This window comes from Phascolarctos cinereus, unplaced genomic scaffold (genome assembly GCF_003287225.1).
Source record: "Phascolarctos cinereus isolate Bilbo 61053 unplaced genomic scaffold, phaCin_HiC Scaffold_4;HRSCAF=312, whole genome shotgun sequence".
In the NCBI taxonomy this organism is placed as follows: domain Eukaryota; kingdom Metazoa; phylum Chordata; class Mammalia; order Diprotodontia; family Phascolarctidae; genus Phascolarctos; species Phascolarctos cinereus.
Genome location: NW_027555847.1, coordinates 78241474 through 78260732, shown reverse-complemented (window position 1 = coordinate 78260732; position 19259 = coordinate 78241474). Strand labels below are relative to the sequence as shown.

At 37.5% G+C, this 19259-nt stretch overlaps 1 protein-coding gene across 1 annotated transcript in view; it reads right to left on the bottom strand.

Annotated features, from left to right (window-relative positions):
- The window catches only part of TNS3 (tensin 3), a 425395-nt gene that overhangs the window by 7588 nt on the left and 398548 nt on the right, over positions 1-19259 (bottom strand). The window contains 3 exon segments of the mRNA XM_020977772.2: positions 12944-13021; positions 14434-14511; positions 16308-16403. Coding sequence (XP_020833431.1) covers positions 12944-13021; positions 14434-14511; positions 16308-16403 — 252 coding nt within the window.

Below are 19259 nucleotides of genomic sequence, written 5' to 3'. Positions count from 1 at the left end.
GCCAGATTTGAACTCAGGGCCTCCTGAATCCAGGGCTGTACTCTGACCACTGCACCACCTAGCTGCCCCAAGAGGCTTGTTTTCTAAAAGTAGTGTGTGTATGTACATATATAAACACACGCAATTTTGTTGGGGGGTGAGTGGGTTAAGGAACTGAGGAACCACTAGCAGTTGGGAAGGATAAAAAAAAAGCCTCAAGTAAGAAGAAGCACTTGAATTATGTTTTGAAGGTAGCTAATTATTCTGTAAGGAGGAGGGAGTGACATCATATGAGGAGGGGATCTGGGGCATCAAGCATGAGAAATACCAGGCAGGTCAGTTTGGCTGGAAAAGAGAGTGTGTGAAATGGAGTAATATTTGATCAACCTAGAAAAGTAGGCTGGAGCTAGGTGGTGGAAGGCATTTAATGCCAAACAGGAACTCTGATTTTATCCTAGGGGTAACAGGGAGCTCCAGGAGCTTTCAGAGCAGAGGAGTAATATGGTCAGACCTGTGATGTTATTGCACAATGAACACTCAATTCAATGAACATTTATACTGAGTATCTACTATGTGTATGGCAAAGTGCAATGTTCTAGGGATATAATAATAATAATAATAATAATAATAATAATAATAATAACTGCATTCATTTAACATGGTAAAATTTGTAAAGCATTTTATATTTACCTCATTTGATAAAGACATTTATAGTACTTGGAAGTTTGAAAAATACATTTACACATCACATTTGAGTCTCCCTACTTCCCTCTGAGGAAAGTATCACAGGTTTTATTATCCCCAATTTATACATTAGGAAACTGAAATTCAGAGATATTAAGCAACTAATTCATTTTAATATAGATTGTAGGAATCAGAGGCTGTATTCAAATCTAGGTCCTCCTGGTAATACTCAATCTACTATACTATCCTACCTCCTAATATAGCCCTGGCCTTGAAGGAGATGTCACTGGGCTGGAACGATATAATACACATACATGTAAGGAGACAATATCCTAATATGGTGGGAGAGAGAACAGCAGTGACTAAGAAGATAAGAAGATGCTTCGAGGAGATGATGGCACTAGAGCTGAGTACTGAATAAAAATAAACATTGTAAAAGGCAAAGGTACAGTCTAAACAGAGCGAATAACTGGTGAGCATATTTACAGGGAGCTGAAAGAACTTTGAGGTCAGGAAACAGCTTGTCATCTAGTTTTGTTGGAATGTAATGTGGGAAGGGGAGTAATCTGGAATAAAGCTGAGATCAATCAATACCCATTGATTAAGCAGCTTATTGACTTATAGATCTCAGTGGCAATAAAGATGGTATAAATTTTCATATCTGCCTCATTAGAAAATACCCCTATGTCATTAACTTAATTACTGGTTAACCTATTCAATATGAACATATGGAAAATAAAAATAACTTATAGGCAATATAGAATATAGGATGAATTCACTTGCAAAACCCCCTTAAGGAAAGAAACTATGATAATTAATACTCAACTTATGAACGCCCCATACAGTAAATAAGTGGCAAAGGGCTTTGAGACTGTAGCTCTGCGCCCAACTCCTAGAATAGGTCAGCTGGACTAATTTTGAATTCATAGAAAGATAATGATCTTTTAAAGCTACACTTTCACTTGTGAGGATGCAGAGGTACAGGCAGGTTATTTTAACAATGATGTGGAACTACAAGAGGTATATTCATTTTTCAAAAATAAATTTTTATTAATATGTTTTGCTTTTAGATTGCCTAAATTTCCCCCTGTATCCCTTCCCCTTTTCTCTCCCATAGATCCATCTCTTGTAACAAAGAATAACATATTATTTTAATGTGGAGCAGAGGAAAGAGTTTGAAGCATTGGAGAATATAGTCTAATCAAGTCTTATCTCTGGTGTCCTCTATAGGTTTCTGATTCCTCATGTACAAAATAAGGGGGTGAGGTAGATTGATGGATCTGGTAATCTGGTAGATATATGCTGAATGCTAAGTCACTGTCAATGTTCTTGAGAAGAGCATGGAAAGAGATGCAGCATGGCATAGTAGATAGAGAACTGGCCTCAAGTCAGGAAGATCTGGTTGTTCAAAATCCAGCCTCTTGACACATACTGGTATGTATGATCGCAGACAAATTACTTAACCTCTCACTGCACTCCCCCCACCCACCCCTACCTCAGACACCAACACTTTCTCTAAAACTTTCATTTGCAGAGAACAGTTGCCATCTACAATTGGTAGAGAGAGTTGGCTCATGGGGAGTTTCAATCACCAATGGAATAACAGGTCTGGACCAAAAAGAAAGAAACAGAGCAAAACACTAAACAGAGGAAAAAATACATTTTGGGAAATGGTAGAAAGAGTGGAGGATTGGAGAAAGGCAAATGTTTTTGTAACTTTCAAATAAAGAGATGAGAATGGATATAGGTCACTAAGCTTGACTTCAACACTTTCTGGAAACACTCTAGAAAGTATTATTAAGAGTTAGCTAGAAAAGGAAACAGTGACCATGAAGAACCACTATGGCTTTATCAAAAACCAACCATGCCCAACTAACTTAAGTTCCTTTGCTATCAGGATTGCTAGTTTGGAAGCACTCTAGATATAATGTACCTAGATTTTAGCAAAGCATTTGATAAAGCTTTTCTTCTCTTCTTGGGTACAAGATAGAAAACATAAGCTAGATCCTGGTAAATTTAGATGGATTCAGAACAGGTTTAGTGGCTGGGTTAAAAGGGTAGTCAGTCATTAAAGAGTTTGGTATCTGTTTGGAAAGAAGACAGAAGTGGCTCTAGGCAGCTAGGTGGCTCAGTGGATACAGAGCTAGGCATACAGTCAGGAAGACCTGGGTTAAAATCTGGCATCAGACACTTATTATCTGTGTGACTCTGGGCAAGTCACTTAATCCTGTTTTCCTCAGTTTCCTCATCTGTAAATGAGTTAGAAAAGAAAATGGCAAACCAACATAGTATCTTTGCCAAGAAACATCTAAGAAGGGGTCATAATGAGTTGGACATGACTGAAATGATTCAACAACAACATCAGTGGTCTTGCCCAGGGATTTGTGCCTGGTCCTATGCTGTTTAACACTGTCATCGGTGGCATGGATAAAGACTTGTGAAATTTGCAGATGACACAAATCTAAGAAGGATGGCTAACCCACGGGATGACTGAGTAATCATCAGATCACATCTGGGGCAGTGTGCTAAATTCAGGAGACCATATTTTATGGAAGGTGGTGGTAAGCTGAAGAATGTCCAGAGAAGGAAATCAGGATGATTTTGACCATGACATCTGAAGACCGGCTAGAGGAACTGGTTATGTTTAGTCTGCAGGAGAAAAGAGAAATCTTATGGGGAAAATGTTAGCTTTTGGTAATGTTTTGAAAGACTGCCATACAGAAGGAGGACTAGACTTGCTCTAGTTGTCACTTAACCCTGTTTGCCTCAGTTTTCTCATCTGTAAAATGAACTGGAGAAGGAAATGGCAAACCACTCCAGTATCTTTGCCAAGAAAACCCCAAATGGAGTCATTAAGAGTCAAGACATGACTGAAATGACCGAACCAACAACAGAAAATGTGGACCTGGATGACAAAAACTAGGAGCAAATAATGGAAAAAGAGGCAAGTTTGGTCTGGATATAAGAAAAAATAATTCTTGACAATCAGAATTATTCAAACATAAGCTGCTGTAGCAGGCAGTAGGCTTCCTTTCATCAGACATCTTCAAATATAGCCTGTATGACAACTTCCCAGGAATACTGCAGAGGAGACGTTAATTCAAGTATGAGATGGACTAATCAGTCTCTGGGATCCTATGACCGTATCTCTAAAGGCCTTTCCAGATCCAAATGGGATGCTCCAATACCAACCTCACCCACTGGCCACAGCTTCCTCATGAATAAAATGGGAATAATAATTCTTATATCTCACAAGTTTGTTGTGGGGAGAGAGTTTTATAAACTTAAAGAACTATATAAATAATGAGTTATCATCTTATTACCAGATTGGAAGGGAACACTTTCTTTTGCAGATTCAGAATACATAAAAAAAAAATGAACAAGTTAAGATTGTGATGGAATACCACTATACTATAAGAAATAATGAGCTCAGTGATCTTAGAAAAACATGGAAAGATTTGCACAAAATAATAAAGCTTGAAATGGGCAGAACCAAAAGAACACTGTATATACTAACAGCAATACTGTTTTAAGACAACTTTGAGTGAACGAGTCATTTTGAATATTGTAAACATCCAAAGTAACTATATAGTACATACAAAGGAAGACACTATTTGCATGTAGAGAAAGAACTGATAAATAGAAGTATGTATATGAATGATTTTACACATATGTATATACGTATGTATATGTACACACATATTTGTGTCTAATGGTAGCTATCTCTAAGAAGGGGGAGGGAAGAAAAAAAGGAAGAAAAAGAAATTTACAAGACAACTTTATTATAAAATTGAAAGGAATAGCAGGTTGTATATACATAATAGATTTTCAATTTCATGGACAATCTTTTTTTATTATACTATGTTATGGAAATGCTTGTTTTGTCCCATAAATTAAAAATAAAATAGATAATTTTTTAAAAAGTTAACAAGTTACTATGTAGCTCCATGGTCAGAGGATCATTTAACCAACTGCAAAAGGAGTCACCATTGTTGGGGGAAAGGCTTTTCTTAGCTCTGATTTTTGAAGCTTGAATGATATTTTCCTAGATAAAGTGTTAAAAATGGCGATTTAGAATTAGTTGAAATAGTACCAGTAGTAGAAAAGATCAACTACATTCCAGGGTTAAATAGGCATTTTGTGGGCCTCCTTGGGAACCTCAGAACCATTTATAACACTGTTTCTCTCAGAAAATGCATTCTGAGTTTCCAAATAAACTTTAGGAACACAACTCATTTGTAAGCAGGGGACCGCCTGTACTCTTCTGTTTTCTGAGTCAATACTTGGGGAATGCTTAGAGTTTTGAGGGTTTTTTTTCATCTTTTCTTAGGAAATAAAAAGAAAAATAACTGAATGTAAATTGGACCTTATAAAATCCTCATCTCACCCTTTTAACTTGGCTTACTGTGGCTAAAACACAGAAGCTTGTAGTATTTCTTTTGCTGAGGGCATTCATGGATGTTCAAGACATTCGGCCTGCAACTAAAGTTCACTCCATTGAAGGGAACCATTCACTTCACTGGCAAAATACCAAGAATGTTTCCTCTCGATTAGAAGATAAGAATCATTCTGTACTACCACTTGGCTTTATTTTCATTTCCATCTCTCTAGGTCTCTGAACATTTCAATGAGCAAGAGAAAAAAAAAGTGTCCTCATTTTCCATGCCAATGAAACATTCAATGAAATGAAAGATAACATCTTTCCTTGCTTATGTTTTTCGGAATAGTATGTCATTCAGATATAACACATGGGACAAATTCCCACCTGTGTGTTTTTCACTTTAAAAAAAATCATTCTATGTACAAGGGTACATTGCCTTAGTAACACTTGCTCAATGATGCCTACACGTACCCTTAAAAATAGTTTAAAAAAATTCCATTATATACTTTCCCTAGACACAGAATATGGTCCAGTTTCAACTGGATTTTAACCCTTCATTTTCACACCAGGGATTCTTTGCTGTCATTTAATCTTGCCATATTTGCTAAAGGAGCACCTATTATGACAATCTGAAAGCCAAAGAATTATGGACCAAACATTTTAGGGGGTATCAATGTCTGGGAGAAAAAAGGTGAAAAGGTAGAGTTTATATTTGATTCCAACAATAGCCCTACTTACACCTGGCAGTCTAGGAGACCCATAAATCTGTACTAACAGCCTCACATGTAGTGGAACAGAATTCATAAAGAGGAGGACATTTCCTCAGGCAAACCCCTCAACCTTTGTAGGCCTCTGTCTACCTGTCTGAAAAATAAAGGAGTAGGACTAGTTGTTCTGTAACTTCTATTCCAGATCAAACCCCTTTAATTAAGAGTGTTGAGGCTATTATACATACAATAGGAGAGAAATATGCTTGTTTTTCAAAAAAAGAAAAAAAATCTCACAGGGACATCAGAGATCATCATGTCTTTCCTGCCATCTAACAGATAAGGAAATCAAGGCCCAGAAAAGGCAAATGACTTCCCAAGTTTCAAGTTAGGTAGTAGCAAAGCTGGAATTAGAACTCAGGTCTTCTAGTTCAATATTCTTTCTATGAGAAGATAGTGAGGTGGCATAAGGTATAGAATTCTGGCCTTGTAAATAGGAAGAGCTGAGTTGGAATGTTGCCTCAGATACTCACTAGCTTCACCTCTCTCAGCTTTAATCTTTAATCTTCTGTACAATGGGGATGATAATAATAGAACCTACCTCCCAGGGTTGTTGCACAGATCAAATAAGACAGCATATGTAAAGCATTTTATAAATCTTAACAGCACCATTTAAATGTTAACTTTATTATTATTATTTACAATCATCATCATTATTATTATTATTCCTGGAGTCATGGTCAAATGTCAGAAACTACACAGACTGTCAGGAAAAGTTTCTGTAGGAATGGAATAGCACATAGTTATTTCTGGAAGAGCAGCCACACTGCTTTGGCAGAGAAGCTATGCAGTCCCAAGCCTCTGCATTAATAAGGCTGAGGTCTACCTGGTTAGCTGAGCCAACACCATAAATCTTTTGACTTTAAAGGCCTGTGGATCAGCCATGATAGTCAGGATTCTCTTTCGTCTTTCATCTAGGAGTTGTCAATGTCTCTGAGAGAAAGTTCATAGGGAAACAGATTTAGAAGTACAAGAGATGGTAGAGATCATTTCATCCAACAGCCTTGTTTTATATGTAGAAACTGAGACCTAGAGAGGTCAAAGTGACCTGCCCAAGGGAACAAGTCATGTATGGCAGAGACAAGATTCAAAACCAAGTTTATTTATTCCCCAATTCATAAATGCTCAGAGGATATGAATGGGCAATTTTCAGAGGAAGAAACTAAGCTATTAATGGTTTTATGAAAAAAAAAATACTACAAATCATTAATAATTGAAGAAATACAAATTAAAACAACTCTAAAGTACCAGCTCACCCTCATCAGATACGGTTAAGATGACAAAATGAAAAACGCTGGAGGGGTTGTGGGAAAATAGGTACATGTACTGTTGGCAGAGCTATGAACGAGTCCAAAAATTCTGGAAAGCAATTTGGAACTATGGCCAAAAAGCTATTAAACTAGGTCTATACCCCAAAGAAGTCAAAGAAAGAAGAAAAAGACTCATATGAACAAAAATATTTCTAGCAGCTCTTTTTGCAGTGGCAAGAATTGCCAACTGAGAGGATGCTGATAACTGAGGAATGGCTAAACAAGTTATGATCCTTAAATGTGATGGAATACTGATGTGCTGCAAGAAAAGATGAAGGGAATAGGTTCAGAAAAACCTAGGAAGACTTGTTTGAACTGGTGAAAAGTGAAGTGAGCAGAATCAGAAGGGCAAATGATATAATAACTGCAATATTGTAAAGATAATCAGTTTTGAAAGACTTAATGATCCTGATCAACCATTATAGAAAATGACTCAGGATGAAATATGCCGTCCACTGAGAGGGTGAGAAAAGACTGATGAACTTAAAGTGGAAACATTCTCTCTCTCTCTCCTCTCTCTCTCTCCCCCTCCTTTCATCTTTCTTTTTTTCTCCTTCCTTCCCTTCTTTCTTTCTTTTTTTCTCATGTCTAATGTGGGAAGTTGTTTCACCTGACTATACATCTTTGTAATGGGCTTCATTTTTCTTGTGCTCCCAATGGGTAGGGAAATGGGAGGGGGAGGGAGAGAATTCAGAACCGAAAATAAAGTTGAATTAACAAAATAACTCAGGTTGTCTTGACTCCAAATACAGCCTTCTTTCAGCTGTCCCATGCTGCCATCCCATATAACCCTCAGCTAGACTAAAGAGTCTGCTGAGATGTCCAGAGCCCACTTTGGAAGAGGATCAGGGCTAGCCTCTAACAATTTCTACTCTCCTTAAAATGAGAATCTTCATTTCTGGGATGATCAGTGAGTTCAGGAGAAAAGTACCTTGACATATGCCATAGAAAGTCTGAAGATCTCTAACTTCCTTTAAAAAACAATCCTATGACCCTGACTCTCTATTAGCATATCATTTTTCTCTGGAATTTGCTACTATCTACCTTAGTTTTATAGCCACTTCTCACTGTCACACCCTAGCTAGGGTCTTTCAGAAGTCTCTCACACCTGCACACTTAACACACAAACCGCTGGAAGAGAGCCAGTAAAAAGTTCCCAAGTGGCTTACATTCAGGCTTTTGCGTTCCCTGCACTAATATCTCCCTTCTTCATGGCTCTTAGCAACTGCTTGGCACAGTTACACCTCTTCTATCCCCCACCTGTTCAAGCTTTTTGTACTGCATGGTCATTTTCTTGTAAAATGGAATCATTCACCTGCATTTCAAGGCCTCTCTCTTTCCTTAACTGATTTTTGTTTTCTCCCAGCGCTGATAGCAGGATCTATAAAAAAAAAAAGTTACCTAAGATCTAATCTTCACTAACATTATATTTTCTTATTGTGATTGGGAACACATGGCATCAGAAATACTTCAGATACTCTCATTTTCATTTAAAGTAATCAGGCATGGCTTCATTACAATAAAATGAGAATATTTCCTGACTAGGAGAATAGCTGTTAGGGATCTCTATACTGCCAGTTAAGGAAGAACTCCATTTGCTATTCGTGGCGGGAATCTTAGAAGAAAAGACCAGTCCAGTCTTATTTCCTATTATTTTACTGCATGAACTTTCAATGCTTCTACAAAGAAGACGACCATCCCCACATCCCCACCCCACCAAACACAAAGCTTCAGTAGCCTTGCCAACTGATTCTCTATTTTCTACCTCTTCTTTTTGAAGAATGAATTGCTGTTCATCCTTTCAAATAAAATGCTATATACAACGTGATGGCAGTGACTGTCCTCTACAGTTAGCATATCACATTTTGTTCTGTACCTCTATAACATACATAATGTATAATAATGTATGTAGTGGTTGTGTCTTATGACTAAAAAATTATAATGATTAGGTGGCTCAGTGGACAGAGCGTCAGACTTTGAATCTGGAAGACCTGAGCTGAGAGCCATCCGGACTCACACGCTTATTAACTACGTATAACTGGGCAAAACACTTAAGCTCCCGCACGCTCAGTTTCCTCCTCCGTAAAATAACACCAACAAGATATATAAAGCACTTTGCAATTCTTAGATCTATTATCATAATAAAAATACAGCATAATTGTTTCTGTACTTGACAATAAGCTCTGTAAAGGCAAGAATGGAGTCATAGCTGAACTCTACATTGCCTCTGGTGCCCAACAGTGTTCTGCAGATTCCGACCAACAAGTATTATGTGTCAAGTACTGTGTTAGGCCTGGGAATGCAGAAGTAAACAACATGAAATGGCCCCTACTCTCAAGGAAGTTACATTCTATTACTAGAAGCAACACACACATGCAAGTAAATGCACATGTAATGAATCCACCTGAGTAAGCTGAGCTGGAAACAGTCAAGGGAGGACATTTCTGCCGGCTGAGTTTGGCTGCAAAGAGCTCTTTCCCACCTTCAGCTTTTTCAGCTGAGAACCCCTCTGGAACAAGAAATGCCAACCATGTCAATTTTGTGGTTATATAAGGAGACTAGGACAAAGTGTCCTTATCCCTCTGAAGACAGGGCTTAACTAATAGGCAAGGTTTGGAAAACCAACCAGAGGCTTTGGACAGAGGGCGGCATTACAGTTATTTAACAAAAGTTCATAGGTTAGAGCTGGGAAGTATGTGAGCGAACAGATTTTATACATCCTGAAATGGATGGCCAGGGTTTCACTGATAGTAATTTACAGGGACTGGAATAAAGACCAATTTTCTGATTCTAAATTCACTGTTCCGTCCTTAGGGGTGGGAAAGGGGTCTCAGCTCCCTCATCATTAAAATGAAGGACCTGGAATAAATTATTTCTAAGGTATATTACAGCTGTAATATTCTCGGACTCTGCCTTAAGATAAATCAGTGAAACAGAGTCAAGTCCAATATTCTGGACATGATCAGGAGATACTGATCTTGAGAAAAGGCTAAGTTAATTTTTCATTTCATCCATCTTTGTATATCTCTTGAAATCACAGCTCATCTTCAGAGATAAATGTAAAAAGCTGTTCATTGCGCTACTTAGTCACCTGATTCCACGTCAGATTCTATACTGAATGTACCATTTCCTTTCCCTTTCCCATGTCCGCCCCACAAGTGTGACTTTATTTAGACCTCAGTTCACAATCTCTTTCAAGGATAAGGGTCATTTCAAGAAACCTCTGATCAATTCCAATTTTAACTACACGTTTTAAAAAAGGCTAATGAAGTGACAATGGAGTAAGGATTGGGGGTGCTAAATCATATCTGGCCATCTAGACAAGAGCAGCTCTTCCTGCCATATAAAGAAAAACCTGAGTTATGAGTACTGATCAGACACTGGAAGGAAAATATGACTGCCCTTGAAAAACACATCAAACACATGAGTACTAAGCCAATGAGGGGAAAGGTCCATAACCTTCCAACAAGGTGCCTGGGAGCTAGAGCAGGGATTGTTTTCTTAGAAAGCTTCAGTTTCAAATGACTTAACTGGCTGATGGTTAGACATGAGCCAGAAATAACAACAGAGCTAAATAAAAATAGGTCCTTCCTGATTGCCTACTAAACTTCCAAATGTATACAATTTAACCCAATTAAGTTTAATTAAATTTCCACTGGGCTAAATGATTCTTGACATGATACTTACCAGATGGGACTGTCTGGCATGTTCACTGGGACATCTCTCAACACTGTGTACCCTGCAGTTGTCCGGGACTGAACAAAGCAATATGCTTTGATTTTAAGTGAAGGAGGTATCAAAGCCTGCTGGCCTCCAGAAAGCACATATCTAGCATTCTATAGCATGGAGTTGGTGTCACTGTCTTTTGTTCTGGTAATCCATGCTGCTAAAAGTCTGTCAAATTCTATAACTGTTAAGATTAGCCACTTTCTCTGAACACCTCAAGGGTAGCTGAAGTTCAGTGATTTAGAAGGCTGATGTTTCCATGAAAGAACACCTGTGCAATCATTAGTCCCTAGAAGCCAATCGACCTCATTTGCTTAAATTTAGACAGGAAAGGCTTCTTGAAGAAAGACACTTGAGCTAAGCCTTGAAGTAGGTTGTAGTAGTTAAAAGTGGTGGAGTTTAAGAGGGAGAGTATCGAAGGCAGGTAGAGCCTTGCATCTGTAAAGCATTTAACACAGTGCCTGGCAAATAGCAAGCATTTAATAAATACTTATTCTCCACCCCTAACCCCCAAGACATGGAAGCAAAATATCCCAAATGATGTGTATGAGGAATAGCAAACAGACAAGTTTGATTGGGTCATGGGACGCTTGACAAGGAGTAATATGCAATCTCTCTGGGAAAATAGGCCAGATTGTAAAGGGTTTTAAATTCCAGAGGAGTTTCTATTTTATTCTAGAATCAATAAGCAGGCGTTGAAGCTTCTTGAGCAGAGGAGCAACATGGGCAGACCTGTGCTTTAGGAATACCAATCTGACAGGATGAATTGGAGAAGGGAAAGACTAGATGGAGGAAGGCCAAGCAGAAGGCTATTGTGATATGCTGGTACAGGAGTGACGATAGTCTAATAGAGGTGGGCAACCTGTGGGCTTGAGGCCACACATGGCCCTCTAGCTGCTCAAGTGAAGCCCTCTGACTGAATCCAAACTGTGACCTTGGGTCGCAGGTTCCCCACCCCTGCCCTAGAGTGAAACAGTTAAAGTATGAATAGAGAAAAGAGGACAGATGGGAAAAACATTGAGGTTTAATCTATAACACTTGGTGAAGGATTGGACAACAAGGGTAAGTCAAGGGATAACTCCTAATTTGTGAACTACAGTAAATGGAACTATGATCTTCCCTTCAACAGAAGGATAACAAATTGGTAATGGATACAGTCAGCACCATTGTCTGACTCTCTCCATCTCTGCTTGGCAACATATAACTAGGAGTGGAGAAAGAAGATGGCGGCGGTAATCCAAGGTTGGGGTCTAAAAAGGGATGAGCAGTGGTAGGGAAATGGGGCAAGGGATTCCAGGCTGGAAGACAGTGTAGTAAAAGCTGGTTAAGTAAAGGATGGGGATTTTGAAGCAAATAAAGGCAGGCCAGAAAAGGCCCTGGGAGACAGAGAGTAGGGGAGTGAATGGGATGAGGACAATACTGTTCACGGTACTGATGTTCCTTTAAAACATGGTTTCTATACTGTTTTTGTGCCTTTGACAATCTGGTGAAGTACAGTGACAATGTCATACTCCTCAGAATAATGATTTTAAATATGTAAAATAAAATACCATAGGATTACAAAGGAAATCAATTATACTGGTGTATAATTAATATTTTAAAAAAGAGTATACAAGTTGATGGAATCCAGTTGAAGAACCCCTGCTTTAAAATAATCTGATAAGAAATATATGTATATTACATCTGGTCCTGAATATGCTCACATGGAGGCCATACATTCAAGCTACATCCTCATAGGGTTTCCCCGCCCCCGCTTTTTCATTAATTACTCTGCATATTTGCTATTTATTTCTCTCCGTAAAAACTGTTCAAGACAAAGGGGCAGAAGACTTCAAAACACACATAGCTGTACTTTTGTACATCCTGGCTTCTCAAACTTCCAAAGGAGGTAAAGAACAGAAACTTGAAAATACCTTGAAGAGTTCTGAAATTAAGTGATGCAGAAAATGGGTGGGAGGGTCATGGGAAGAACTTGTAATGTAGAAAACATAACTATCTCTCTTCTTCTGTGAATTTCCCACTACCTTTTATTTATTAGGATAAACATTATTACCATCAATTAAGCAGAAGTAAGAAAGAAAGATACAATTACCAACCTGCCCCCTGTTTTAGCAGCTCAGCTGCAGAATTTGCAGCAGTCTGCGGAGAATTTTCTGCCATTTCTTCTAATGGATCTGTAAGAAGCAAGAAAAAGTAAATAGCCACACAAGCGAACAAGACTTACGGTAAAATAGTTTTTAAAACATTCTAGGGAGAAACACTCTGGGCAGTACAGCCATCCCAGCATACAGTGGGACTCACGGCTGAGATTTCTTTTGGGGAAAATATAACATATTTACTACTGATATTAAAGGCTTCAGGAATTATAAAATATTTAAGCTAGGAGAGATCTTGGAGATGATTCTTGTCCAGAATTCTCAGTTTAACACATGAGGAAACTGAGGCTCAGGAAGTGTTGAGTGCTTGCTTAAAAGAAGAATAACAAGACTGGAACTAGAACATGTTTCTTGATTTCTAATAATCGGTCCATTACTCTACCATTTAGGCCTTCAAAAGGCTTTAGCCTAATTCATTCATCCAACCAGTGCTGTTTGTTAGAAAATGTTATTTTATTTTATTTTGGGCCTCTTTTTAATGTCTACTTCTTGTTTCTGGTGCTGCCCGTTGGTGTTTCACAGAACAATTTTATTCTCTTTTACATGTTAGACCTTCCAGTTTTTGAAGACATCTATTATGTACCCCATCAACCTTTTTTTTAAGCTAAAAATCTAACTCTTTGGTCTCTCTTTATGACCCCTCATTATTCTTGTCTTCCTCTAGACCAGATGTCAAACTCAAATTAAAACGGGGTCACTAAACCATAAATAATGATCCCTGTGAGCTGCCTAGTGATTTAGGAAGCTACATATTAACATATGTATTCTAACATAATTTCACTTGTTAAATATTTTGCAATTACATTTTAACCTGTTGTATTGTACTCAGGAGTGTTGGCCCAACATGGCCCAGACATACATGTTTCATATCTCTGCTCTACACCACTCCAGTTCTGTCAATGACTTCTCATAATATGACAAACTGAACTGAGAATAATACTAAGACCCACAGTTCAGTGTGAATACTATTTCTCATGATTTGAACACTATCCTTATAATTTCAAATTATGTTAGACTTTTTTTTTAGCAGCTTCCTCACCCTATTGGACATCTGTATAGTTTTTGAGGACCTTTCCAGCATTAAATCTATAATCATACTCTACAGAAATGACACAGCATAGTGCACAGAGTTTGTGATAATCAGATTCTCCAGATTTTGTTTTCACATGAACTGTCCAACTCTGTACCCCATTCTGTATTTGTACAATTGCTTTTCTGAATCTAAATGCACGATACAAGCATTATCTCTATTAGATTTCACTTTCTTATTTTCAGCTCAGCATTTAACTACGTTTTGGAGGAAAGCCACAGTTTTTACTTTTCCCAAATGTGTCTGCTGCTGTTGAAGCAGTTATATTTTGGGAATCAAAAGTAAGCTAAAGTGAAGGCCAGCATACTAAAGAGAACATTACGTTTTTGAACAAACATACCTCTGTCTGGGATAAGGAGTTTGCATGGCAATGCGAGAGGAGTAATGGAATGCTGATATACCAAAGCTGTCAAACTCCCTGAAAAAGATAAATTTAAGCAGAGAGGGACAGAGGGAAAGAAGGGGAGGGAGAGGAGAGAGAGGAAAAATAGAAGAGAGGAGAGAAGGAGAGAGAAGAGAAAGAGAAAGTGAGAGACATTAGTCCAAATTTGTATCTGATATGCAAATACACCATTACCATCCTTCTCAAAAGAAAACAGGCATTTTAAAATATCTACATTACTGGGATTAATTCTCAATTTTTATTGTCTATTTGTGAAATAAAGTAAGTTGGTAATATTTTTTTTTCCGCTTAAAATGAGTTTCTGAACTGAAGATATAATGGGGACTTAGATATTTAGATATCTAAATTTTCTACTGTGGACTGTCCTACCCTCTAGAATTGGCTTAACTCTGGGGCTTAGTGGGTAGAAATGAGCAGTTGGGGAAGAAGAAGTTGGGGATAGGAAAAATAGGAGGCAGGAAGAAGAATGAGTCAGTTTTTTAAAATATATGTTTTAAAAAGAAAGGTTCTCTTATTAAAAAAAAAAAAGGTTTTTACAGACTAGTAACAATGTGCCATGGACAGGCAGTCAGAAAACCCTAACCTAAAGTGTCAGGAGTTCCTATACCTCCAGAATATAATATCCATGTTAGTTAAATTTCTCTAGCAAAAACTGGTTTAGGTTTTATGTGAGATCTCTGAGGCCCATTTTGAGCTGAGCTACAAAGGATTTTTTAGGAGTCTGACGCTTTAACCAGGAGAGACTACAGGGTCCTCACTGTGCTTTTTTAACATCTCAGCCATTCCCATCCTTTCACACACAGGCAGAAATACAGTCAGGCACAATGTGATTATAAGAGGTAAAAAGAGACAACAATATCAAAAGCATGATTTACAGTGTCATCACCATCATATTCTAACTTGGTCCTTTCATTAAGAGTGAGACACTGATTGAAACACTGAATGAAAAACCTGTGATGCTCCCTGCTGCCTGAGCAGTTTCATTTGTGGATGTTTGACTCTAATTGTTCGGAATCTGAAGGACCATCTGGAAAACTTTTACTCTCTTTTCCACCCAGTGGGCCCCAGTTCTTTCCTCACAGGTGAGCAAGGATAAGTTTAATCTCCATAGGACAACAGCAATCCTAATGTTGAGCACAGAACAATTTAGGAATTCAATCCATCCAGCATTTTTAACCAATTCAACCTGATAAAGCAAAAGCAATACGTAATGTGCTTTTAATATCAGCAAGTAACAAACACTAACAAGCACCCTCTGGGCAAAAATTGCCCAGCCAGCCTGTTTCTATCTACAGTACTTCATACTCTGATAAGGAGAGGACTAGGGAACACAAATTCATTAAGTGCCTACTATGTGTCAAGCACTTATCTCACTTTTTCAATCATTTATTCATTTGGCTCCTTATACTGGTCAGAACATTCATCCAACACGAATGGTTAGGAATCAGACTAAAAGAAAATCAACTCACATCAGTTACAAATGCAGTTAAAGCTAGATGACATGACTAACACGTAAACAATATAATCGCAAGTATTTGTTACATTAACAAAAAATTGAACTGAAAATAGGGGAATTCTGTTATCTTTCACTGCAGGCAACTTTTTTGTATACTCTTGAGGCTATTGGAATGAGGGAAAAAATGTTTTAAGAATGATAATTCACATCAGGGACATTCCAGGATCTGGGCGATACAAGTTGACCTGGGAAGCAAAATATCACCAAAGCAAGATTTGTGAATTTCATTTTGGAGACCAAAGTGGCTCTCCCCATGTTTTTATAGACTTTGAGGACAGTTTCCCAGGGAACTTACCAAAATATGGTTCATTTGGGCATCCCTTCAATCGTACGCCCTTAGATGTACACTCAATCAAAAAGTGCCTGACGAGTTCATTGGCCAAATCTCCAGCTGAGGTAAAGAACCAAAAAAAAAAAAAAGGAATCATTAAATGAGACATTTAGGAAGGGGTGAGCAGAAATAGGAAAAGAGATCTCTCCTGACAATGCATTGGTGACAAAAGTAAACAGACTGCCAAATAATGAATGTGTTTAGTGACAATGGTCCTGGCAATGCAGATGCTGAATGAAAAAAATACAATTTGGACATCACAATCTCACAGTTATAATATTTATGTGGGAGGCACTGAATATCTGCTGGTAAAAATTACAATAATAAAGTCATCCACCAGAAAATGTAGAAGTGGGGAGTGGGGGGGAACGGAGGGAAGAAGTAGGAGTAATAGAAGTGGGTGAAAGTTTCTAAATAGGGAATAAGATCACAAAATAAATATATGTGTGTATATATGTGTAAATATGTATCTGTGTGTGGATAAAGCACCTAAACTTCCTAAATGTTCTAATTCTTAATAAACTCAAGTAGGATCATATGTTTGAAGCTGAAAAGGACCTTGGGAAATACATCTATCTTTTTAACTCTCTCATTTTACAGGAATTGACCTGAGGCCCAGAGGTTGAAGAGACTTGGTTAGGGTCACACAGGTAATAAGAAGCAGAGCTGGGAAATGAAATTAAAGTAAATTAAATGCATGTCTTTTGACTCTAAATCCAGTGGTCTTTCCACCATACTAGATGCCAAGGCCATTAACAATTTTTGCTTTTTTTTTTTTTCAAACTAAGAATAGAACTCAAACCACACAATACAACATAATGTTTCACTGACTGGTAAGTCATTCTGCTAAAAGAAAAATACAAAAAAACCCCCCAAAAACCAAGAACAGAAGGAAAAATAATTAGTGTTCTCTGTCTGAACACATCCAGTACAAACTCTGAATATAAAATGGCAATTTCGAGATGCGGTGGTGAAACCTAGGGAAATAGAGTGACTAGTTTGGAGAGAAGCAATGAAAAAAAAAAAATCACAAAAATAGGAAGAAGACGTCAGCTACGCCAAATTGCAGGGGACAAAATAAGCCAATGCTACAAAACCCAACAAAGTGTTAGAATTCTGGGTGGGATGCCAGTGGTAAGAAGTAACAACTTCAAATCAAAGGGACTGGGGATCGTATATAGAGAAGGACTCAATTGGGAGTGGAATGGCATCTTCCTCCAGCCTATCTCCATGGTATTTAATGTTGTTATGATGACTCATTGTGCATATGAACTAGCTGTAGTGAGCCTTCCAACCCTCTTCTTGGATTCTGAAATCCTACTGTCAAACCAAGGATACAGCTGATGGCACAGTAGCTAAGACATCATTTCAGCCAAAAGACATTATGTCAAGGCAGCCACTGTTTTTCATGCATTATGATTTCCTTAAATTTCCTGTTACAAACATCCGTATTTTGTTACCTTAAAGGTAACAATGAGGCCAAAGGTAGCAAGAGAGAAAAAATAGGCACACAGTGACCAGGCAAGGCATGTTCTCTTTAAAGTAACCTAAAAAAACAATGGAACTAGGGATATATTTTTTTTATGTATTACCACCTGACTTTCTAAACAGACTAATCAATTCCATATGATCTTTCTTTATTTGTTCTTCAAAGCTGATAATATGCATATATGCACACACATACATAATATATACATGCATATATATACATGTACGTATGCATTGTTTATACATGTGTACTCTAAGCTAGGGCTAAAAGCCAACGGAAAATGTGTAAGTCTTCTCCATTCATTTTTCTAAAATAAGATAGTTAATTAAAAACTTAATGCTGAAACTCAACATACCTCATTCTACTTGTTTACTATTTACTTTAAATTAGCTGATTTCAACAGATGAAATAGCCCAACCAATTATGTCTACTGATTTGTCTTAATTGGATTATAATATTCTACTACATTAATATACTAGCATTTACTTAATCATTCCTTTATTATTGTATATTTGGGTTGCTTCTAGTTGTTTTTTTTTTTGCAATTAAAATAATGCTAACAAAGTTTTAAGAGCTTTTAATGGGAGATGGGAAGAGTTTCAAAACTTTCAGGGTATCTTCTCAACAATGGCATTTTTAGGTCAAAGGGTTTCCTTTTTTTTTAAAAAATAACTTTTACTCTATACACCTCAGCTGTTCTCCAGTTTCTACAAGTTTGCAATGGCGCCAGAAGAAAACATTTATAGTACCCGCTTTTTTGCACAACACTGCCAACACTGGGTAAGGTTGTTTTCAATTATTTTTGCCAATGTGTTAAGTACAAAAAGATAGATTAAAATTGTCTTAATTTGTAATTATTAATGAGGTTGTGCATTTTTCAAATGATTATTTACAATGTGTTTCCACTCTCCCCCCCATTATCAATCAATAAGCATTTCTTAAGTGCTTAATGTAAGCAAAATAATTTGTGTCCTCAAGGAGTTTACATTCTAAAAAGGGAGACAACATATATAAGCTGAGAACTCGAAAAAAAAAAACCACTTCATATTCTTTGAAAATGTATCCACTGATGACTGGGAGTTAAACATGTAAATTTTTAACATTTCCATACATATATGTACATCACCTACCTCAAAGAGTTGTTTTTAGGAAAGTGGTTTATAAGCTTTAACATATTACAGAAATGTGATAATGATATTCAAAAGCCCTTCACGTGTAATTCAAAAAACCCCAAGGTCTGGGCTTAAATGCCCTTTCAAACATTATCTCCCACAACACCTCTATTCTCCATGTAATTTTGACAACTCAAAGTTTCCCTAACTTTTATGTCTCTGCATCTCTTCTTACTATTTCCTCCACCTGGGGTGCTCCCCTAGGGGTTGTAGCTCCATTGCTAGCTATCAAAATATTAGACATTTTGCAAGAGA